Below are 23,305 nucleotides of genomic sequence, written 5' to 3' on the forward strand. Positions count from 1 at the left end.
TGACACTGGGGAAGGGTCCGGGGGTCGTGAAAGGGACCAGACGTGAGGGGAAGAGCGGGTCCGGGGACAGGGGGGGTCGTGTGGGGGGACCCTGAGGGGCCCGAGGGTCGTGAGGGGGAGCGCGGGAAGGGCCGAGAGCCTTGAGGGTAACGGAGGGGCCCGGGGGTCGTGAGGGGGAACCGGAGAGGCCTGAGGGGAACGGGGGCACCGTGAGGGGACGCTGGGGAAAGGTTCGGGGGTCGTGAGGAGACACCGGGAAGGCCTGAGAGGATCCTAAAAGGATGGGGGCTGCGGGAATGGGGGGGAGACGATGAGGGGCCCGGGGGTCGTGAGGGGTCCCGGGGGGGAGCCCTGAGGGGACATTGGGAAAGGTTCGGGGGTCGTGAGGGGGCACCGGGGCCCTGAGGGGTTCGGGGGTCGTGAGGGGGAGCCGGGAGGGCTGAGGGGACCCTGGAGGGCATGGAGGAGACTGGAGGGGCTCTAGGGGGTGAAGCGCTGGGGAATTTGGGGTGTCCGAGGGGTCTTGAGGGGGCTCCTGGGGACCGGGAGGGGGACCCCTGAAGGGTTGGTGGGGACACAAGTGGGCTTAAATGGGTGGAGGGGACATGGGACACACAGAAAGGGATTTGGGGGGGAGCCTGAGGGGACAGCAGAGATCTCAAGGGGATGTTGGGGACCCCCAAGAGAACTGGGGGGTGGGGGGTGGAAGGGACTTTAGGGGATCTGAGGGGGTTTTGGGGTCACCAAGAACCAAGGTGGGGGCCTGGAGGTTGGGGGAACCCCAGGACATGTTGGGAAAGCAGAATTGAGGGACCCTGCAGAATTTGGGGTGTAGTGGATTTGGGAGGGGGTGGCTTTCAGGACTGAGGGTGCTCTGAATTTTTTGTGAGGTGGAGACACGTTACACAGGGGTGAGGGTGCAGCTTTGGAGCCCCTGTTTCGCTGTAAATTTCGGTGTCAGTTTTTTGGGGTTCACAGACTTTCGGGGGGCCGTAGGTTTTCGGGGGGAGGGTCCAGTTTTTTGGGGTTCTCAGTGGGGTGACCTTAATGCTGTGACCTGTGGGGGCTCCCCCCAGCCCCCCTGCAGCAGCAGCGAGGGCCTCGGCACGGGAGGAGGAAGGAGGAGGAGGAGGATGAGGACGAGGAAGACGAGGACGGGACGGGCTCGGAGGCCTCGGAGGACGCGGGGCCCCCCCGGCAGCTGAACGGGGAGGGCCGGGGGGGGCCCCCCCTGCGCCCCCCCGGGGCAGCCGCCCCCCGAGAGGCCCCCCCAGCCCAAGGCCTGTGCCCCGGGGGAGGGGGCTGCCAGCACATGGCCCCCCTCAAAAAGGAGGGGGCCTTTGGGCAGCCCGACAGAGCAGGTACGAGGGGGAGGGCCGTGGTTCTGGGGGTGCTGGGGGCAGTTCTGGGGGTGTTTGGGGTAGGGGGATTGGAGTGAGGCAGTTCAGGGATGGGGGGGGGGTCAGTCCGGGCTGTCCCCCTCACTGTCCCCTCCCTGTCCCTGCAGTGTCCCCAGCTCTGGCAGGGGCAGAGCCCTCAGTGCCACTGTCCCCCAGGCCGGGCCGGGCCCCCAGGGCGCCGAGGGGGCCCCGTTCAGCTGCACGTGAGTCAGGGACCGGTGTCACCTGTGTCCCCTCCTGTCCCTCTGTGTCACCTGTGTCACCTGTGACCCACCCAGTGTCCCCTCCCGTCCCCATGTCACCTGTGTCTCTCTTTGTCACTTGTGTCCCCCACAGTGTGTCCTCATGTCCCTCTGTGTCCCCATCGTGTCCTACCCAGTGTCCTGCTGTCCCCATGACCATTGTCCCCATGTCCCCCCTGGCTGTCCCCTGTCCCTGTGTCACCCCCGCTGTTGCCGTGACCCCTGTCCCTACAGTGTCCCCTGTCTCGGTGACCGTGTCCCGGTGTCCCTCCTGTCCCCGCTGGTGTCCCCCCGTCCTTCCCAGTGTCGCAGTGACCGTGTCCCCGTCCTGGTGACGGTGTCCCCGTGTCCCCAGGGCCGGGCGCAAGGACAAGGCCGTGGATCCAGTGGAGTGGTCGGTGCGGGGACGTGGTCGAGTATTTCACCGAGGCCGGCTTCCCTGAGCAGGCCGGGGCCTTCCAGGAGCAGGTGGGGACACCCCTGTCACCCTGTGTCCCCCACAGTGTCCCCACAGTGTCCCCACAGTGTCCCCAGGGCTCCCTCTGTCACCCTGGGTGTCCCCAGCAATGCTCCCTCCCTACCCTGCAAAATTCCTCCGTGTCCATCCCTGCACTCTGTCCCCTCTGTCCCTGGGGTGTCCTTAGGGTGTCCCTAGACTGTCCCCTCTGTCCCTGGGGGTGTCCCCACTGTCCCTGTGTCCCCCAGTGCCATTTCCCCCCATAGATAACCTCACCCCCCCCTCACCCCACCCTCCTCCCTCGCCTGGGGCTGCTCCAGATTCTGTCCCCAGGGCTGTCCCCAGTGTCCCCAGGATTGTCCCCATGGTGTCCCCAATGTCCCCATGTCCCCAGGAGATCGATGGCAAGTCGCTGTTGCTGATGCAGAGGGGCCGATGTGCTCACGGGGCTCTGTGTGCCCTGGCTGTCCCCATGGTGTCCCCATGGTGTCCCCAGTGTCCCCATGGTGTCCCCCATGGTGTCCCCAATGTCCCCAGGAGATCGATGGCAAGTCGCTGTTGCTGATGCAGAGGGCCGATGTGCTCACGGGGCTCTGTGTGCCCTGGCTGTCCCCTGTCCCCATGGTGTCCCCATGGTGTCCCCCAGTGTCCCCATGGTGTCCCCAATGTCCCCATGGTGTCCCCATGTCCCCAATGTCCCCATGTCCCCAGGAGATCGATGGCAAGTCGCTGTTGCTGATGCAGAGGGCCGATGTGCTCACGGGGCTCTGTGTGCCCTGGCTGTCCCCTGTCCCCATGGTGTCCCCATGGTGTCCCCATGGTGTCCCCAATGTCCCCATGGTGTCCCCAATGTCCCCCATGTCCCCAGGAGATCGATGGCAAGTCGCTGTTGCTGATGCAGAGGGCCGATGTGCTCACGGGTCTCTCCATCCGCCTGGGCCCGGCGCTCAAGATCTACGAGTACCACGTGAAGCTCCTGCAGCGCAGCCACTTCCAGGACGAGGAGCCCCCCCCGGAGCCCTTCCCGGCCTGAGACCCCTCCCCAAAATCCAGGGGGGCACCCCCAGACCCACGGGGGGGGCACCCCCAGATGCGGGAGGGCTCCTCCCTCCCCCTGCTGCTGCACACAGAGACTTTGGGGGGGGGTCCCCACCCCGGTTTTTTTTTGGGGAGTCCCGCCTGTCTTTGAGGGAGTCCCCAGCCCTGTTTAGGGGGGGGGGGGTCTTGCCTCTCTTTAGGGTCCCACCTCGAATTTGGGGGGGTCCTGCTCTTATTTGAGGGTCCCACCTCGCTTTGAGGGGGTCTCATCTCTATTTTGGGGGCTCCCACCCCTCTTTGAGGAGTCTCTCTTTTGGGGGGGGGCGCTTCTCTGAGGGACCCCCCCCTCTTTTGAGGCTTTGCCTCTCTTTTGGGGGGGCTCTCACCCCTTATTTCAGGGGGGCTTCTCTTTGGGGGTGTCATTTCTCCTTTGAGGGGGGGGTCTCACCCCTTTTTGGGGGGGGGGCTTCTCCTTGGGGGGGACCCCTCTTTTAGGGGGTCCACCCCTCTCTTTTGGGGGGGTCACCCCTGTTTTGGGGGGGGCCCTCTCGGGGAGGGGGGTCGCCCCTCCTTGAGGGAGCCCCCTTTTTAGGGGATCCCCCTTTTCTTTGGGGGGGGGGATTTTTACCGCGGGGGGGGGAGGGGGGTTGGGGGGGGCTCTGCCCGGAGATCTTTTAACCTTGCCCCAGCCTGTGCCACCCCCCCCCACCCCCAAATTGGGGTGCGACCCCCCGACCCCTTGGCCACGAGGGGGGGGGAGTCCCCCCAAACCCACCCCCCCCCCCCCCGCAGTCTGTGCCCCTCCCCCCTTCCCCGGGGCCTGGCTCGTTTTGGGTTTTTTTTAAATAAAAACGGAAAAATGAAAGGAAGAAATACGAAATGTAGGGGGCGGGGGCTTTTGGGGGGTGGCAGCCCCACATTTCGGGGGGTCCTTCCGCCTTAGAGCCCCCCCAAAAGGGGGGATTTGGGTGCAATGGGGGTGGCGGGGGGACCCCCAGTGAGGGGAACGTGCTGCGCATGCGCTGGTCCTCCCGCCCGGCAGGGGGCGCCTGTGCCGCTCAGGTCTCGGGGAGCCGCTCCTTCCATCCTTGCGCATGCGCCGCTCCGTAGCTGAAGCCCCTACGGTGGCCGGCAGGGCCCAAAAGCCCCGCCCTATTCCTCGACTGCTCCAAGACGGCCTCAGGCACCCCTGAAATGCCCCAAAACATCCCTGAGCTGCCTCAAGCGCCCCCAAAACAGCCCCAGGCTTCACTAAAGGAGCCGGTGGCTGCCCGCAAACCAGCCTCGAGTGTCCCAGAAACTGCCTCAGATGCCGCTAAAGCTACAAATGCCCCGACACTCCTAATGTGCTTCGAGCCGCTCTGACACATCCTGAGCCTCCATCCAGCCCTTCCGACCCACAGAATCCCCTAAACCGGCCCTAATTGCCCCCACGTGTCCGTGAAGCCTATAAATATTTACATAGAATCGCTTCCCCACCGTGTCCCCCTACGGCGGCTGGAGAGGCCCAAAAGCCGCTCTGTCCCCCCCTCCCATCCCGTTCCCCCGCCCTAAGGTGGCCGGTGGCGCCACATAAATTTCGTGTCCCGCTTTCTACGGCGGCCGGAGAGCCCCGAAAGGCTTTTACTGTGCGCATGCGCAATGGCCGTTCCCCGGTGAAGATGGTGGCGTGCAGGTGCCTTCTTTCCGTACGGCTGCCAGCGGGGCCCTCCTCTCCCCACGGCCTCACCCCGCGTTCCTACAGCGGCCAAAGGAACCCGAAACCCCCCCTTGTCCTCCCCTCAGTTCTCTTCCGTCTACAGCGGCGGATGAGCCTCATAACTGCCCTCCGTTACTCCGCGCATGTGCCATGACGGCTCCCGGAGGGAAGATGGCGGCGCCCCTCCGCTCCTTCCCTCCGTACGGCGGCCGGAGAGACCCACGGACCACAGGCGAGCGCCGTGCGCATGCGCATCAGCCACCCCAGGGGCAAGATGGCAGCGCCCTCCCTCCGTACGGCGGCCGGCGAGACCCAAATATCCCAAGAGAACGCTGCGCGCATGCGCAACAGCCACACCAGGGGCAAGATGGCGGCGCCCTCCCTCCGTACGGCGGCCGGCGAGACCCAAACATCCCGAGTAAACGCTGCGCGCATGCGCAACAACCATTCCAGGGGCAAGATGGCGGCGCCCTCTGCGCCCTCCCTCCGTACGGCGGCCGGCGGGGTCTCCAAGGCCCGCCCCTCTCTGGCGCCGCGCATGCGCCTCGCGGGGGGGGGGGGAAGATGGCGGCGTCCTCGCTGGAGCAGAAGCTGTCGCGACTGGAGGCGAAGCTTGAAGCAGGAGAACCGCGAGGCGCGGCGGAGAATCGACCTCAACCTCGACATCGGCCCCGCCCGCGCCCGTCCCAGTGAGCGGGGCCGGGGATCGGGGGGGGAAGGGCCCCGGGGGGGCCGCGGTGCCTGAGGGGAGGGCCGCGAGGGGGGGAGGGGGGGGGGAGGGGATCCGGCCTGAGGGGCCCCTGAGGGGGGCGAGGGGAATTTGGGGGCGCTTTTTGTGGGGTTGGGGACACTTTAGGGTCGTTTGGGGACAATTTAGGGCACTTGGGGACCATTTCGGGGCAGTTTTGGGGGGTTCGGGGATCTTTGGGGCGGTTTTGGGGTTTTTGGGGGGCAATTTGGAGCTGGCTGGGGTGTTTGGGGCAGTTTAGGACAATTATGGGGCGGTTTGGGGGTGTTTGGGGCAGTTTTGGGATCTTTGGGGCAATTTGGAGTTGTCTGGGATGTTTGGATGATTTTGGACCATCTTGGGGCAGTTTTGGGGTGTTTGGGACATTTTTGGGGTTTTTAAGGCACTTTAGGGCAGTTTTGGGGAGGTTTTGGGGTGTTTGGGGCGGTTCTGGGATCTTTGGGGTAATTTTGAGTTGTCTGGGATGTTTGGGGCAGTTTAGGATCATTTTGGGGCAGTTTTGGGGTCTTTTAGGGCCATTTTCGAGGGGGTTTTGGGGTGTTTTTGGAGCAGTTTTGGGTTGTCTGGGGTCGTTTAGGGCCATTCTGGGGCAGTTTTGGGGTCTTTGGGCCAATTTTTAGGGGTTTTGGGGGCATTTCTGGAGTTTTTGGGGCAGTTTTGGTGTTTTTTGGGATATTTTTGGTGGTTCTGGGGCATTTTTGGGGTTTTTGGGGCAGTTCTGACTTGCCTGGGGCAGTTTTGGGGCAACTTTGGGGTTTTTTTAGCGGTGTTTGAGTCTGATTTGGGGCCGTTTTTGGTGTTTTTGGGGCCTTTTTGGGGGTTTTGGGGGCCGTTTTTGGTGTTTTTTGGGGCCGTTTTTGGTGGTTTTTGGGGCCGTTTTTGGGTTTTTGGGGCCGGGTTTTGGGGGTTTTGGGGCACTTCTGTGTTTTTTGTGGGGTTTTCTGGGGGATCCCGGGCCGCTTTTGGGGTGTTGGAGACAATTTAGGGTTTTTGGGGACATTTTAGGGCAGTTTTGGGTTTTTTTTTTTTTAGTGGGGTTTGAGGCGGTTTTGGGGCAATTTTGGGGCCCTTTTGGTCTTTTGGGGTTTTTTTGGGGGGTCTGAAGGCATTTTTGGGGTTTTGGGGACAATTTTGGGGCATTTTAGGGGCACTTTGGAGGAATTTGAGGCCATTTTGGGGCAGTTCTGGCTGGTTTAGGGGGTTTTTTTTAGGGTTTTTTAGGATTTTTTCAGGATTTTTTAAGAATTTTTTTTAGGATTTTTAAAGAAATTATTTTAGGTTTTTTTACGATTTTTTTAGAATTTTTAAAGGATTTTTAAAGGAATTTTTTAAGGATTTTTTTAGGATTTTTTTTAGGATTTTTTTTAGGGGTTTTTGGGGGGGTTGGAGGGAGGAATTTGGGGGCTCTGGGTCGGGATTGGGATTTTTTTGGGGGGGGTTTCCCCCCCCACCTTTTATCACCTCGAGGACCCCCCCAGTGCCAGGCAGGACCCCTCAGCTTTTCCAGGAATTTTTGGATTTTTTGGGGATTTTTTGGGGATTTTTGGGGATTTTTCAGGGATTTTATGGGAATTTTGGGGGGAATTTTTTGGGTTTTTTGGGGGAATTTTTTGGGGGGATTTTCTGGGGGATTTTTGGGATTTTTTTGGGAATTTTTTGGGGATTTTTTTTTTTGGGATTTTCTGGGCCGGGGGGGGGGGGCGGGGGGAGCAGCCCCTCCCCCTCCCCCTTCCCCCCTTCCCTCTCTCCCCTCCCCCCCCCAAATTTAAATTTCCCCCCCCCCCAATTTAAGTTGATTTTCCCCCCAATTTAAATTCATTTCTGTGCCCCCCAAAATGTTTTTTTTTTCCCTCTGAATTTCGCTCCTGTCCCCCCCAATTTCATCTCTTTAATTCCATTTAAATTCCATTTAAATTCCATTTAAATTCTATTCAAATTCTATTCAAATTTACTTTAATTTTTATTTAAATTTCATTTAATTCTGTTTAAATTCTATTTAAATTCTGCTCATTCCATTTCATTCTCGTTCCCCTCAATTTCTTTTGTCCCTCCCCAATTTAAATCCAATTTTGCCCCACCCTAATTAAAGCTCATCCCCTCCAATTAATTAATTTCCCCCAATTAAAATCCTTAATTTCCCCCGATTTAAATTTATTTCTCTGCATTTAAGTTCATTTTTCCCCAATTTAAATTCTTTTCCCCCAATTTAAATTTCCTTAATAATTCAAAATATTGAAATAATTTAAATTAATTTCTTTAATTATTTTCCCCCAATTTAAATTTCTTTAATAATTTAAAATACTTAAATAATTTAAATTAATTTCTGCATAACACATTTATTTTTTCCAAATTAATTCCCCAATACATTTAAATTCATTTTCTCCAGTTTAAATTAATTTTTGCCCCCATTTCAATTCATTCCCCCAATTCAATTAATTTCTGCCCCTTGATTTCAATTAATTTCTCTAAATTAATTTCTGCTCCTCAAATTAGTTCATCCTAATTTAAATTAATTTCTATCCCATAATTTGAATTAATTTCCCCCGATTTTAATTAATTTCTGCCCCCAATTTCAATTAATTTCTGCCTGAAATTTTAATTAATTCTTCTCGATTTCAATTAATTTCTCTCCTATAATTTCAGTTAATTTCTTCCTGAAATTTGAATTAATTTTTCCACAATTTCAATTAATTTCTGCCTGAAATTTCAATTAATCCCCCACAGCTTTTAATTAATTTCTGCCCCCAATTTCAATTAATTTCTTCCTGAAATTTGAATTAATTTTTTCCCGAATTTCAATTAATTTCTGCTCCAAATTTGAATTAATTCTCCACAATTTCAATTAATTTCTGACCCCAATTTTCAATTAATTTCTGCCCCAATTTTTCAATTAATTCCTGCCCGAAATTTGAATTAATTTCTTCCTGAAATTTGAATTAATTTTCCCCAATTTCAATTAATTCCTCCCAATTAAAATTAATTTCTGTCCCATAATTTCAATTAATTTCTGTCCCATCATTTCAATTAATTTCTGCCCCAATTTTCAATTAATTTCTGCCCCAAATTTAAATTAATTTTTGCTCCAATTTCAATGAATTTCTGCCCGAAATTTTGAATTAATTCTCCCCAAATTCCAATTAATTTCTGCCACCCAATTAATTAACCCCCCCCCATCTCATCCGTTTACAATTCGTTCTCTTTCCTTCCTTCATTTTTTTCCGTTTTTTAATTTAATTTTACTTTTATAATTTTTTCTTTTGTTGTTTTTTTTTTTTTTTCTGCTCCCTCCTTTTTTTTTGTTTTTTTCTCCCCCTCCCCCAATTTTCAGTCATCGTCATCACCCTTAGCCCCGCCCCCGCTCCGTCCCAGCGAGCAGGTACCGCCCCCCCCCCCAAAAAATCCAAAATTTGGGGACCCCCTCCCCCATTAACCCTTCCTGTACCGACCCCTCCCCAAAAATCCCAAAATTTGGGGACCCCTCCCCCAAAAAATTCGAATTTTGGGGACCCCTCCCCCCAAAAAAAATGGAATTTTGGGGACCCCCCTCCTCCAAAAATTCGAATTTTGGGGACCCCTCCTCCAAAAAAATTAAAATTTGGGGACCCCTCCCCCAATTTAACCCTTCCTGTACCGCCCCCCCCCCCCAAAAAATCCGAATTTTGGGGACCCCTCCCCCCAAAAAATCCGAATTTGGGGGACCCTTCCCCCCAAAAAAATGGAATTTTTTGGGACCCTTCCCCCCCCAAAATATGAAATTTTGGGGACCCCCTCCTCCCCAAAAAATTCGAATTTTGGGGACCCCTCCCTCAAAAAAATTGAAAATTTGGGGACCCCTCCCCCAAAAAATTCGAATTTTGGGGACCCTTCCCCCCAAAAAAAATGAAATTTTGGGGACCCCCCCTCCCCCATTTAACCCTTCCTGTAACTCCCCCTCCCCCAAAAATCCAAAATTTGGGGACCCCCTCCCCCTCATTTAACCCTTCCTGTACCGCCCCCCCCCCAAAAAATCCGAATTTTGGGGACCCCCTCCCCCCCAAAAAATGAAATTTTGGGGACCCCTCCCCCAAAAAATTCGAATTTTGGGGACCCCTCCCCCCAAAAAAATGGAATTTTTGGGACCCTTTCCCCCCCCAAAAATTGAAATTTTGGGGACCCCTCCCCTTTTTAATCCTTCCCGTGCCTCCCCCTCCCCCAAAAAATCCAAATTTTGGGGACCCCTTCCCCAAAAAATCCAAATTTTTGGGGACCCCCTCTCCCCAAAAAATTCGAATTTTGGGGACCCCCTCCCCCAATTAACCCTTCCTGTACCGCCCCCTCCCCCAAAAATCCCAAAATTTGGGGGACCCCTCCCCCCCCAAAAAATGAAATTTTGGGGACCCCTCCCTCAAAAAATTCGAATTTTGGGGACCCTTCCCCCCCAAAAAATGGAATTTTTGGGACCCTTCCCCCCCCCAAAAAATGAAATTTTGGGGACCCCTCCCCCCAAAAATTCGAATTTTGGGGACCCCTCCCTCAAAAAAATTGAAAATTTGGGGACCCCTCCCCCAAAAAAATTCGAATTTTGGGGACCCCCCTCCCCATTTTAACTCTTCCTGTGCCTCCCCTCCCCCAAAAAATTCAGATTTTGGGGACCCCTCCCCCCAAAAAATCCAAAAATTTGGGGACCCCCTCCCCAAAAAAATTCGAATTTTGGGGACCCCTCCCCCCAAAAATTGAAAATTTGGGGACCCCCCTCCCCCAATTTAACCCTTCCCGTGCCTCAATTCCCCCCCCCAAAAAAATTCAAATTTTGGGGACCCCCCTCCCCAATTTAACCCTTCCTGTACCTCCCCCTCCCCCCAAAAAATTCGAATTTTGGGGACCCCCCCCCCCCCCGAAAAAAAAAATTAAAATTTTGGGGGCCCCTCCCCCATTTCCCCCCCAACCCCCCGCAGTTTCTTTGCCCCTCCCCCCACCCCGAATGTCCCCCCCGTGTCCCCTCCCCCCCCCGCTGTGGCATGGAGTGCCCCTCCCCCCCCCCTGCCCCTCCCCCACCTGCCCCTCCCCCCCCGCCCCTCCCCCCCCGGCCCGTGGAGCATGCGGCCCGCTCGGGAAAAATGGGGGGAAAAATGGGAAAAATGGGAAAATTTGGGGAAAATGGGGAAAAATGGGAAAAATTTGGAAAAATGGGGAAAAATAGGGCGGAAAAATGGGTGGAAAATGGGGGGAAAATGGGAAAAATTGGGGGAAAATTGGGAAAAAATGGGGAAATTTGGGAAAATTGGGGGAAATTGGGGGAAATGGGGAAAAATGGGAAAAAAAAAATGGAAAAAATTGGGGGGAAAGTGGGAAAAATTGGGGGGAGATGGAGGAAAATTGGGAAAAAATGGGAAAAATGGGGGGAATTGGGGAAAAATGGGGAAAAATGGGGGGAAAATGCGGGGGAAAAATTGGGGAAAAAATGGGGAAATTGGGAAATATGGGAAAAAATGGGGGGAATGGGAAAAATGGGGAAAATTTGGAAAAATTGGGGGAAAATGGGGGGAATTGGGGGAAAATTGGGGAAAATGGGGGAAATTTGGAGAAATGGGAAAAATGGGGATAGAGAAAATGGGGGGGGAAATGGAGAAATTGGGAAAAATGGGAAAAAGTGGGAGGAAAAGTGGGGAAAATGGGGGGAAATTGGGAAATATGGGGGGGAAATTGGGAGGAAATGGGGGAAAATGAGAAATAATGGGGGGAAATGGAAAAAAAAGGGAAAAATTTGAGGTGAAATGGGAAAAATGGGGGGAAATGTGAATGATGGGGGGAAATTTGGGAAAAATGGGGATGGGGAAAATGGGGGGAAATGGGAGAAAATTGGGGGGAAAAATGGGAAAAAATGTGGGGAAATTGGGAAAAAGTGGGGGGGAAACTGGGGGAAATGGGTAAAAATGGGAGAGAAATGGGAAAAAAAATGGGAAGAAATGGGGGGAAATTGGGGAAAATCGGGGGAAAATGGAGAAAATTGGGAAAAATTGAGGAGGAAAAAAAGAGAAATATTGGGAGAAATGGGAAAAATTGGGAAAAATGGGGGGGAAATTGGGACAAAAGAGGGGGGAAACGGGAAAAAATGGGAATGGGAAAAATTTGAGGTGAAATGGGAAAAATGGGGGGGAAATGGGGGGGGAAATGGGAGAAATTGGGGAATTGGGACAAAAAGTGGAAAAATTGGGAAAAAATGGTGGGGAAATGGGAGAAATTGGGGGGGAAATGTGGGGAAATGGGAAAAAATGGGGGAAAATTGGGAAAAATTGGGAAAAAAGGGGGGAATGGGAAAAAATGGTGGGGAAATGGGAGAAATTGGGGAAAAAATGGGGAAAATTGGGGGGAAATTGGGGAAAAAAAATGGGGAAATATGGCAGGGGAAATGGGGAAAAATGGGAAAAAATGGGAATAGAGAAAATGGGGGGGAAATGGGAGGGAAATGGGGAGGAAATGGAGGGAAAATGGGGGAAATTGGAAAAAATGGGATGAAATGGGGGGAAATGGGAGGGAAATGGGAGAAATTGGGGGGAAAAATGGGGGGAAAATTGGGAAAAATGGGGGGGGAAATGGGAAAAAATGGGGGAAAAATGAAAGAATTGGGAAAAATTGGAAAAATGGGGAGGAAATGGAAGAGAGAAGAGGAAAAATTGGGAAGGATGGGGGAAGTGGAGAAAATGGGGGGAAAATTGGGGAGAATGGGAAGTGGGGGAAAAATTGGGGGAAATGGGGAAAAAAACGAGAGAATTGGGAAAAAAAAAGGAGGAAAGGGGTGGAAAAATAGGGCAGGAAAAGGAGAAATGAGGAAAAAATTTGGGGTGGAATTGCAGGAAAATGGGGCAGGAAATGCAAAAATGGGGCAAAAAAAAAAAAAAAAAATTGGCCTGCCCTGAAATGGGGCCAGAAAATTTGGGGGGTTTTGAATTTCTCCCCCAGTTTTGGGGTCCCTGGCATTTCCCTTCATTTTTGGGGTTTTCTCCCTTTATTTTTTGGATTCTTCGTTTTTGGGTTTCTCTCCCCATTTTTGGGGTTTTTTTTCCCCATTTCTGTTTTTTTTCTATTTTCAGGGGTTTTTTTCCCCATTTTTAGGGTTGTCCCCCCCCCATTTTTTGGGTTCCCCATTTCCAGGTTTCTCTCCCCATTTTTTGTTTCCCCATTTTCAGGATTTTCCCTCATTTTTGGAGTTTTCTCCCCATGTTTTGGGTTTCTTTCCCCATTTTTGGGTTTCTCTCCCCATTTTTAGGGTTCTGTCCCCATTTTTGAGTTCCCAATTTTCAGGGTTCTGCCCCATTCATTTTTTTTGTTCCTCATTTTTGGTTTTTTTTCTCAGTTTTGTGTTCCCAGTTTTTGGGCTCCACCCTCGTTTTGGGGTCCCCATTTTTGGGGTCCCCATTTTTGGGGTTCTTCCCCCATTTTTGGGGTTTCTCTCTCTGTTTTTGGGGTCCCCATTTTTGCAGTTCTTCCCCATTTTTAGTTCCCTGTTTTCAGGCTCCTGCCCTGGTTTTGTGTTCCCATTTTTGGGGGTCCTGCCCCATTTTGGGGGTCTTGTCCTGTTTTTGGGGTTCTCTCCCCATTTTTGGGGTCTTGCCCTATTTTTGGACTCCCTGATTTTGTGTTTCTGCCCCATTTTCGGGGTCCTGCCCCATTTTTGGGTTCCTCTCCCTGTTTTCAGGGTTCTCTCCCCATTTCTGGGATCCTGCCCCATTTTTGAGCTCCCCATTTTTGGGGTTTCTCTCCCCATTTTTGGGATTTTCCCCCCATTTTCAGGGTCCTGCCCCATTTTTGGGTTTTTCTCCTCATTTTTGGGGTCCTGTCCCAGTTTGGCCTCCCTGATTTTGTGTTCCTGCCCCATTTTTGGGTTTCTCTCCCCATTTTTGGGTTCCTGCCCCATTTTTGTGTTCCTGCCCCATTTCTGTGTTCCTGCCCCATTTTTGGGTTCCTCTCCCCATTTTTGTGTTCCTGCCCCATTTTTGTGTTCCTGCCCCATTTTTGGGTTCCTGTCCCCGTTTTTTGGGGTTCTCCCCCCGATTTGGGGGTCGCTGACTCTGCTCTCCCCCCCCAGCCCTGCAGCTGCCCCTGGTGAGCGAGGGGGGTCGGGGGGGGCCCCCCGAGAGCCCCCAGCCCGCGCCCCCCCCCCCGGCCCCGGCACATGCTGGGGCTGTCCCCGACCCCGTTCCTGGTGCCGCGCAGCCTGGAGAGGTGAGGACACGCCCCCCAGCCCTGATTGGCTGGCGGGGACAGCCTGGCAACCCATTGGCCAGAGGGCAGGATGATCCTGGGCTCTGATTGGCCAGAGGGGGGTGGGATCCTGTGCCCTGATTGGCCAGCAGGGGGCTATGGCCCCTGATTGGCCAGAGGGACAGTGGGATCCTGTGCTCTGATTGGCCAGTAGATGGTCATGTGCTCTGATTGGCCAGAGGGGGATGGAGATCCTGGGCCCTGATTGGGCAGCAAAGGGTCATGTGCTCTGATTGGCCGGATGTTTGAGGGGATCCTGTGCCCTGACTGGCCAGCAGAGGGCCATAGGCCCTGATTGGCCACAGGGGGTGGGATCCTGTGCTCTGATTGGCCAGCAGAGGGCCATAGGGCCTGATTGGCCAGAGGGGCGGTGGGATCCTGTTCTCTGATTGGCCAGCAAACAGTCATGTGCTCTGATTGGCCAGAGGAGTGGTGGGATCCTGGGCTCTGATTGGCCAGAGGTCTGGGGGAATCCTGGCCCCTGATTGGCCAGCAGACGGTCATGCGCTCTGATTGGCTTGAGGTCTGGTGGGATCTTGTGCTCTGATTGGCCATCACAGCTGCATGTGCTCTGACTGGCCGAACATTTTTGGCAATTCTGTGTCCTGATTGGCCAACAAAGGGTCTGTGTTCTCGTTGGCCTGAGATTTTCAGGGATCCTGTGCTCTGATTGGCCAGGGGATGAGGAGAGTCAAAGCTCGATTGGACACAGGTCCAAGGGAATCCCATGCCCTGATTGGTCAGCCAAGGGTCATGCATCTTGATTGGCCAGAGGTTTAGGGACATCTTGTGCTCTGATTGGCCAGAGGTTTTCAGTGATCCTGAGCCCTGATTGGCCAGCAAAGGGTCATGTGCTCTGATTGGCCAGAGGAGTGGTGGGATCCTGTGCCCTGATTGGCCAGAGATCTGGAGGGATCCCAGAATCGGATTGGCCAGCAGAGGGTCATGCATTCTAATTGGGCAGAGATCTAGTGAGATCCTATGCTCTGATTGGCCAGAGGTCTGCAGATATCCTGGGCTGTGATTGGCCAGCAGAAGGTCACATGTTCTGATTGGCTCAGTGAGGGTCATGTGCCCTGATTGGCCAGAGTCTTGGGAGTATCCTACACTCTGATTGGCCAGTGATTGGAGAGGATTCCGTTCTCTGATTGGATAGAACTCGAGACACAGAACGCAAGCTGATTGGCTGAGCACGGAACAGGAGGTGATTGGGCAGAGATTCAGGGAGGTGCTGGGCTCTGATTGGCTGGACAGGATCCCGTGCTCAGTGATTGTTCGGATGTTCAGGAGCCCGCTCGTGCTGATTGGCTGCTGCTCTGAGGGCTCACAGGCCCTGATTGGCCAGAGATCTGGGGTGCTGTGTTCTCATTGGCCAGAGCTCCAGGGTGATCTCGAGTCCTCATTGGCTGCAGCAGAGCCTGCAGCTGCTGATTGGTTGATGGTTCAGAGGGTCCCAGTTGCTGATTGGCTGGGTCAGCAGGAGAGCTGTGTGCTCATTGGCCAAGACTGCAAGAACCTCTGGGTGCTGATTGGCCAGGCAGGCAGGATTCCTGTGCTGTAATTGGCCAGAGCTGTGATTCCCTGTGTGCTGATTGGCCGGGCTTTCCCCCTACACTGAGCTGATTTGCCCTGATCTCCCTGTGCTCTGATCTGATTGGCAGAGCTCTCCCCATGCTCTGAGCTGATTGGCCAGGCTCTCCCCATGCCCTGAGCTGATTGGCTGAGCTCTCCCCATGCCCTGAGGTGATTGGCTGAGCTCTCCCCATGGTCTGAGCTGATTGGCTGAGCTCTCCCCATGGTCTGAGCTGATTGGCTGAGCTCTCCCCATGCCCTGAGCTGATTGGCCGAGCTCTCCCCCTGCTCTGAGCTGATTGGCTGAGCTCTCTCATTGCTCCCTCAGCATCGAGATCGACCAGAAGCTTCAAGAAATCATGAAACAGACGGGATACCTGACTGTGGGGGGACAGGTGAGTGATGGGGGGTACCTGACTGTGGGGGGACAGGTGAGTGACAGGGATACCTGACTGTGGGGGGACAGGTGAGTGATGGGGGATACCTGACTGTGGGGGGACAGGTGAGTGATGGGGGGTACCTGGCTATGGGGGAGTTACCTGGTTGGGGGAGGGGTTACCTGGTTACTCAGGTGTTCCCTGGCTGTGGGGGTGTACAGGTGATGACTGGGGGGCCTTACCTGGCCGTGGGCACACAGGTGAGCTCAGGGGTGTCCCAGGTGATTCCTGACCCCCCCCGTTTCCCTCCCCCCTCCCCCCAGCGGTACCAGGCCGAGATCAATGACCTGGAGAACCTGGGCGAGATCGGCAGCGGCACCTGCGGGCAGGTGTGGAAGATGCGCTTCCGCAAAACCGGCCACGTCATCGCCGTCAAGGTGGGGACAGGGGGACGTGGGGACAGGGGGGGACACTGGGGACAGGAGGGGACCTCGGGGACATCGGGGTGACCTTGGGGACATGGGGGTGACCTTGGGGATATTGGGGGGACCTCGGGGACATCGGGGTGACCCTGGGGACTTTGGGGTGACCCCGGGGACTTTGGGGTGACCCCGGGGACTTTGGGGTGACCCTGGGGGACACGGGGGTGACCCTGGGGACTTTGGGGTGACCTTGGGGACATGGGGGTGACCCCGGGGACTTTGGGGTGACCCTGGGGGACACGGGGGTGACCCTGGGGGACACGGGGGTGACCCTGGGGACTTTGGGGTGACCTTGGGGACATGGGGGTGACCCCGGGGACATTGGGGTGACCCTGGGGGACACGGGGGTGACCCTGGGGACATTGGGGTGACCCTTGGGGACACGGGGGTGACCCCGGGGGACATTGGGGTGACCCTTGGGGACACGGGGGGTGACATTGGGGACATTGGGGTGACCCTGGGGACATTGGGGTGACCCTTGGGGACACCGGGGTGACCCCGGGGACTTTGGGGTGACCCTGGGAACTTTGGGGTGACCTTGGGGACACGGGGGTGACCCTGGGGACACGGGGGTGACCCCGGGGACATTGGGGTGACCCCGGGGACTTTGGGGTGACCTTGGGGACACGGAGGTGACCCTGGGGACATTGGGGTGACCCTGGGGACATTGGGGTGACCCCGGGGACTTTGGGGTGACCTCGGGGACTTTGGGGTGACCCCGGGGACTTTGGGGTGACCCCGGGGACTTTGGGGTGTCCCCCAGCAAATGCGGCGCTCGGGGAACCGCGAGGAGAACAAGCGGATCCTGATGGACCTGGACGTGGTGCTCAAGAGCCACGACTGCCCCTACATCGTGCAGTGCTTCGGCACCTTCATCACCAACGTGAGCACCTGGGGGACACCTGGGGGGCACCGGGGGGCACCTGGGGGACACCTGGGGACACCTGGGGGGCACCTGGGGGCACCTGGGGCTGTGACTGCCCCTACATCGTGCAGTGCTTCGGCACCTTCATCACCAACGTGAGCACCTGGGGCACCTGGGCACACCTGGGGGGCACCTGGGGACACCTGGGCACACCTGGGCACACCTGGGGGACACCTGGGGGACACCTGGGGGGCACCTGGGGGGTACCTGGGCACACCTGCGGGTTGGGGGTCTGGATCCATCCGTGGTTCCCCCCAGTGCCTTCCCAGTGCTCCCAGTATATGCCAGTGCTCCCAGAGCCATCCCAGTGCCCTCAGTGTTCCCAGTGCTCTCCCAGTCCCTCTCAGTCCCTCCCAGTCCCTCCCAGTGCTCTCCCAGTCCCTCTCAGTCCCTCCCAGTCCATCCCAGTGCTCTCCCAGTCCCTCTCAGTCCCTCTCAGTCCCTCTCAGTCCCTCCCAGTCTCTCCCAGTCCCTCCCAGTCCATCCCAGTTGCTGTGTCCCCAGACTGACGTGTTCATTGCCATGGAGCTCATGGGCACCTGTGCAGAGAAGCTCAAGAAGCGAATCCAGGGCCCCATCCCCGAGCGCATCCTGGGCAAGATGACGGTGGCAGTGAGTGACACTGGGGACAACGGGGACAACGGGGACAACGGGGACATTGGGGACACTGGGGACAACGGGGACAGCGGGGACAACGGGGACATTGGGGACACTGGGGACAACGGGGACAACGGGGACACTGGGGACAATGGGGACAGTGGGGACATTGGGGACACTGGGGACAGTGGGGACACTGGGGACACTGGGGACAGTGGGGACACTGGGGACAGTGGGGACAATGGGGACAGTGGGGACATTGGGGACAGTGGGGACAATGGGGGACATTGGGGACAATGGGGGACATTGGGGACACTGGGGACACACTGGGGACAATGGGGACACTGGGGACACACTGGAGACAATGGGGACAGTGGGGACAGTGGGGACATTGGGGACATTGGGGACAATGGGGACAACGGGGACAATGGGGACAATGGGGACAACACAGGGACAATGGGGACACTGGGGACATCACTAGGGACTCTGGGGACAGGCAGGGTGGCCCTGGGATCCTGGGCAAGATGACGGTGGCAGTGAGTGACAATGGGGACACTGGGGACATCGGGGACAGGCAGGGGGTCCCCAGGATTCCCGAGTGGCTCCTGGTCAGGGTGACAGTGACAGTGAGCAGTGAGGGTGGCACAGAGGTGACACTGAGGGCTGTCACTGCTGTCCCCACACATCATGGAGGCACTGCTGTACCTGAAGGAGAAGCACGGGGTGACCCACAGGGGACACTGGGGACACTGGGTGTCTGGGGCAGGGTGACAGTGACAGTGAGCAGTGAGGGTGGCACAGAGGTGACACCGAGGGCTGTCACCAATGTCCCACATCACAAAGACGCTGCTGTACCTGAAGGAGAAGCGCGGGGTGACACACTGGGGACACTGGGGACAGTGGGGATGTGTCTGGGTTCTGGGCAGGGATGGTGGCACAGAGGTGACACAGGTGACACAGAGGTGACACAGAGGTGACACAGAGGTGACAATCGGTGTCCCCAGATCGTGAAGGCGCTGCTGTACCTGAAGGAGAAGCACGGGGTGATCCACAGGGATGTCAAACCCTCCAATATCCTGCTGGACGAGCGGGGGCCAGGTCAAACTCTGCGACTTCGGCATCAGCGGCCGCCTGGTGGACTCCAAGGCCAAGACCCGGAGTGCGGGCTGTGCGGCCTACATGGCGGTGAGGGGACATGGGGACACTGGGGACACTGGGGACACTGGGGACAGCACTGGGGACATCACTGGGGACATGGGGACATGGGGACAGCACTGGGGACATGGGGACAGCACTCACAGCGCGGGCTGTGCGGTCTACATGGCGGTGAGGGGACACTGGGACATCACTGGGGACATGGGGACATCATTGGGGACATCACTGGGGGCATTGGGGACACGGGGTTAGGGACATTGGGGACATGGGGACACTGGGAACAGGGGGTTGGGGACATCCCCCAGCGCTGGGGGTGGCTTTGGGGGGCTCGGGGGGTGCTGGGGATCCACAGGGCTGGGGGGGGGAGGGGCTGCACCCCGGATTTGGGATGGGGGCCCTGGGGGGTCCCAGGTTTGGGGGTTTGGGGTCCCCCCCCAGATTTGGGGTTCTGGGCCTTCCCAGATTTGGGGTTCTGGGGGTTCCCAGGTTTGGGGTCTTTGGTGTTTGGGGGTTCTCAGGTTTGGGGTTTGGGGGTTTTGGGGGTTCCCAGGTTTTGTTTTTTGGGGTCCCCCCCAGATTTGGGGTTTTGGGGGTTCCCAGGTTTGGGGTTTTGGGGTCCCCTCCCCCCAGATTTGGGGTTCTGGGGGGGTCCCCTCACCCCAGTCCCTCCCTTCCCCCCCAGCCCGAGCGCATCGACCCCCCCGACCCCACCAAGCCCGACTACGACATCCGGGCCGACGTCTGGAGCCTCGGCATCTCCCTGGTCAGTGTCCCCACAGTGTCCCCAAACTGTCCCCACAGTGTCCCCCAACTGTCCCCCACCCTTCCCAGTGTCCCCCAACTGTCCCCAGTGTCCCCCGAATGTTCCCACAGTGTCCCTGACCCTCCCCAGTGTCCCCAACCTTCCCCAGCTGTGCCCAACCAGCCCCAAACTGGCCTCACCTGTCCCCAAACTGTCCCCAACTGTCCCCAGGTGTCCCCAGGTGTCCTGAGCTGTCCCAGCTGTCCCCAGCCAATCAGTGTGTCCCCAGTGTGTCCCCACAGTGCCACCTCAGCCCCACAGGGCCACGTGTCCCCACTGTGCCCCACCTGGCACCTGTCACTGTCACACCTGTATGTCACACCTGTCTCTGTCACACCTGTCTCAGGTGGGGCTGCCATGGGGTGGTTCCTGTACCAGAACCGCTGTCCCTGTCATTGTCACACCTGTGTAACACCTGTCACACCTGTCCCTGTGTCCCCTGTGCAGGTGGAGCTGGCCACGGGGCAGTTCCCGTACCAGAACTGTCCCTGTGTCCCCTGTGTCCCCTGTGTCACCTGTGTCCCCTGTGTCCCCTGTGTCCCCTGTGTCCCCTGTGTCACCTGTCCCTGTGTCCCCTGTGTCCCCTGTGCAGGTGGAGCTGGCCACGGGGCAGTTCCCGTACCAGAACTGTAAGACAGATTTCGAGGTGCTGACCAAGGTGCTGCAGGAGGATCCGCCCCTGCTGCCCCCGGCCATGGGATTCTCCGGGGACTTCCAGGCCTTCGTCCGCGACTGGTGAGGGACAGTGGGGACACTGGGGACAGTGGGGACAATGGGGACACTGGGGACAATGGGGACAATGGGGACAATGGGGACACTGGGGACAGTGGGGACGTTGGGGACAATGGGGACAGTGGGGACAGTGAGGGGACAATGGGGACAATGGGGACACACAGGGACAATGGGGACAGCGGGGACAATGGGGACAGTGGGGGACATCACTGGGGACATTGGGGACATTGGGGACAATGGGGACATTGGGGACACTGGGGACAATGGGGACACACAGGGACAATGGGGACACTGGGGACACAGGGGACACACTGGGGACATTGGGGACAATGGGGACAATGAGGACATTGGGGACATTGGGGACATTGGGGACACATTGGGGACATTGGGGACACTGGGCCAGGGCCCGCAGGCGCTCACCCCCTGTCCCTCCCCCAGCCTCACCAAGGACCACAGGAAGAGACCAAAGTACAACAAGTTACTGGTGAGTGCACCTGGCCCTGTCACACCTGGCCCTGTCACACCTGGCCCTGTCACACCTGGCCCTGTCACTTGTCATTGTCACACCTGGCATTGTCACCTGTCATTGTCACACCTGGCACTGGCACACCTGGCACACCTGGCACTGGCACACCTGGCACCTGGCACCTGGCATTGTCACACCTGGCACTGTCATCTGGCATTATCACACTTGGCACTGTCACTGTCACCTGTCACTGTCACCTGTCAGTGTTACCTGTCACCTGTCATTGTCACACCTGTCACCTGTCATTGTCATCGTTGTCACTATCAGTGTCACCCGTCACTGTCACCTGTCATTGTCACACCTGTCACATCTGTCACTGTCAGTGTCACCTGTCATTGTTACACCTATCACCTGTCATTGTCACCTCTGTTCCTCAGTGCCCCATCCCTGTGTCCCCAAGCCTGTGTCACCCCTGTCCTCCGATGTCTCTGCTGTCCCCATGTCCCCGTCACGTCCCTGCTGTCCTTCATGTCCCCATGTCCCCGCTGTCCCCATGTCCTTCATGTCCCTGCTATGTCCCCCTGTCCCTGCCATCCCCGCTGTCCCCATGTCCCCGATGTCCCCCCGATGTCCCCCGATGTCCCCCTGTCCCACAGGAGCACACCTTCATCAAGCGCTACGAGACGCTCGAGGTGGACGTGGCCACCTGGTTCAAGGACGTGATGGCCCGGACAGAGTCCCCGCGCCCGGGGGGTGGCCTGGGGCCACCACCTGCCCTTCTTCACCAGGTAGCGCCAGCCCGGCGCCGCCACGCCCGGCAGGGGACAGCGGGGACAGCCCTGGGACAGCCGGGACACCGGGGACAGCCCGGGGACACCGGGGACAGAGACACCGGGACAGCCCTGGGACACCGGGGACACCCCGGGGACAGCGGGGACAGCCCTGGGACACCCCCTGGGACAGCGGGGACAGCCCGGGGGACAGCCCTGGGACACCGGGGGACAGCCCTGGGACACCGGGGACACCCGGCAGGGGACACCAGGGACAGCCAGGACACTCCTGTGACACCGGGGACAGCCCTGGGACACCTCTGGGCCAGGGGACACTGCCCTGGGACAGGGACACCTGTGCCACTCCCCTGTGCCACCCAGTGTGACAGTGACACCACAGCCCCAGCCCGGCCTGGAGTGTCCCCAGTGTGTCCCCAGCGTGTCCCAGCGTGTCCCCTCCCACTGTCCCCACCCTCCCGAGGCCGGGGGGACAGCCCTGTCCCCTCCGTGTCCCCCTGGCTGTGCCTCAGTTTCCCCCAGGGTCCTGTGCGGGGACAGGGCTGGGGACAGGACGGGGAGGTGGCACCGGGGGTGTGACGCTCTCGGATGTGACACCGGGAGGCGACACTCGGATGTGACACGCCGGGACGTGGCCCAGGGACACAGACATGGCTGGGGGATGTGACACGGGTGTGACACCGGGGCCCGGGGATGTGGCACTCGCCCCGAGAGGACATTGAGGGGACACGGAGGTGGCACCAGGACGTGGGGACGTGACACGGAGATGGCACTCGGGGACACGGAGACGGCACAGGAACGTGGCACAGGGGACAGGGGACAACGTGGAGAGCCAGCACGGGGATGTGACAGCGAGGGGACACGGAAGGATGGCACCGAGATGGCACCGGGATGTGACACGAGGATGGCACCGGGATGTGACACCGAGATGGCACCGGCATGTGACACGGGGACACAGGACAGAGATGGCACCGGGATGTGACCCGAAGATGGCACTGGGATGTGACACAGGACAGAGATGGCACCGGGAAGTGACACACGACACAAGGATGGCACCAGGATAGGACAGGATGGAAGTGACACAGGGACACGGCACAGAGATGGCACCGGGAAGTGACACGGGGACACAGGACGGAGATGGCACCGGGATGTGACACAAAGATGGCACCAGGACGTGGCACACAGACGTCCCCGGGCTGTGACACCAGGATGGCACCAGCATGGCACAGGACACAGATGTCCCCAGGCTGTGACAATGGCGACAGAGCGGTGGCCTGGGGACACAGACACGTCATGGGTGTGACATCACAGGGCCCGGTCCCGGGGACGTGACACCGGGGATGTGGACACCGGGATGTGACATCACAGATGTGACACCGGGGATGTGACATCACGGATGTGACACCGGGGACACGGCCCAGGGTGGCCCCGGGTGCCAGGGTGGCCCGGTGGTGGCCCGGTGACAATCAGGGCGGGGCCGTGTCCCGCCGTGTCCCCGCCGTGTCCCCGCTGTCCCCAAGGCCAGCTGGTGCAGTTTTAGTGCATTGGGGCGCGGGCGGCGCCGCCCCCCCTGTCACCCTCATT

At 57.4% G+C, this 23,305-nt stretch overlaps 1 protein-coding gene and 1 pseudogene across 2 annotated transcripts; both read left to right on the forward strand.

The window, feature by feature from the left end:
* The first annotated feature begins 1,063 nt into the window (after positions 1-1,063).
* On the forward strand, positions 1,064-3,909 carry LOC148219349 (atherin-like; annotated as a pseudogene). The gene is made up of 4 exons (XR_015799815.1): positions 1,064-1,361; positions 1,508-1,603; positions 1,998-2,110; positions 2,968-3,909. The product of XR_015799815.1 is annotated as an atherin-like (transcript).
* Positions 3,910-5,291: 1,382 nt separating this feature from the next.
* Positions 5,292-21,817, forward strand: LOC106864315 (dual specificity mitogen-activated protein kinase kinase 7). The gene is given in 15 exon segments (XM_088157684.1): positions 5,292-5,448; positions 5,450-5,525; positions 13,650-13,707; positions 13,709-13,786; positions 15,726-15,792; positions 16,098-16,211; positions 17,020-17,139; positions 17,686-17,793; positions 18,783-18,869; positions 18,871-18,963; positions 19,616-19,696; positions 20,328-20,470; positions 20,906-20,951; positions 21,590-21,696; positions 21,698-21,817. Coding segments are annotated over 15 exon segments (1,254 nt in total). The 5' UTR covers positions 5,292-5,400; the 3' UTR covers positions 21,726-21,817.
* The last annotated feature ends 1,488 nt before the right edge of the window (positions 21,818-23,305 follow it).

The sequence above is a fragment of the Sturnus vulgaris genome, unplaced genomic scaffold (assembly GCF_052056855.1).
Source record: "Sturnus vulgaris isolate bStuVul1 unplaced genomic scaffold, bStuVul1.hap1 Scaffold_153, whole genome shotgun sequence".
In the NCBI taxonomy this organism is placed as follows: Eukaryota; Metazoa; Chordata; class Aves; order Passeriformes; family Sturnidae; genus Sturnus; species Sturnus vulgaris.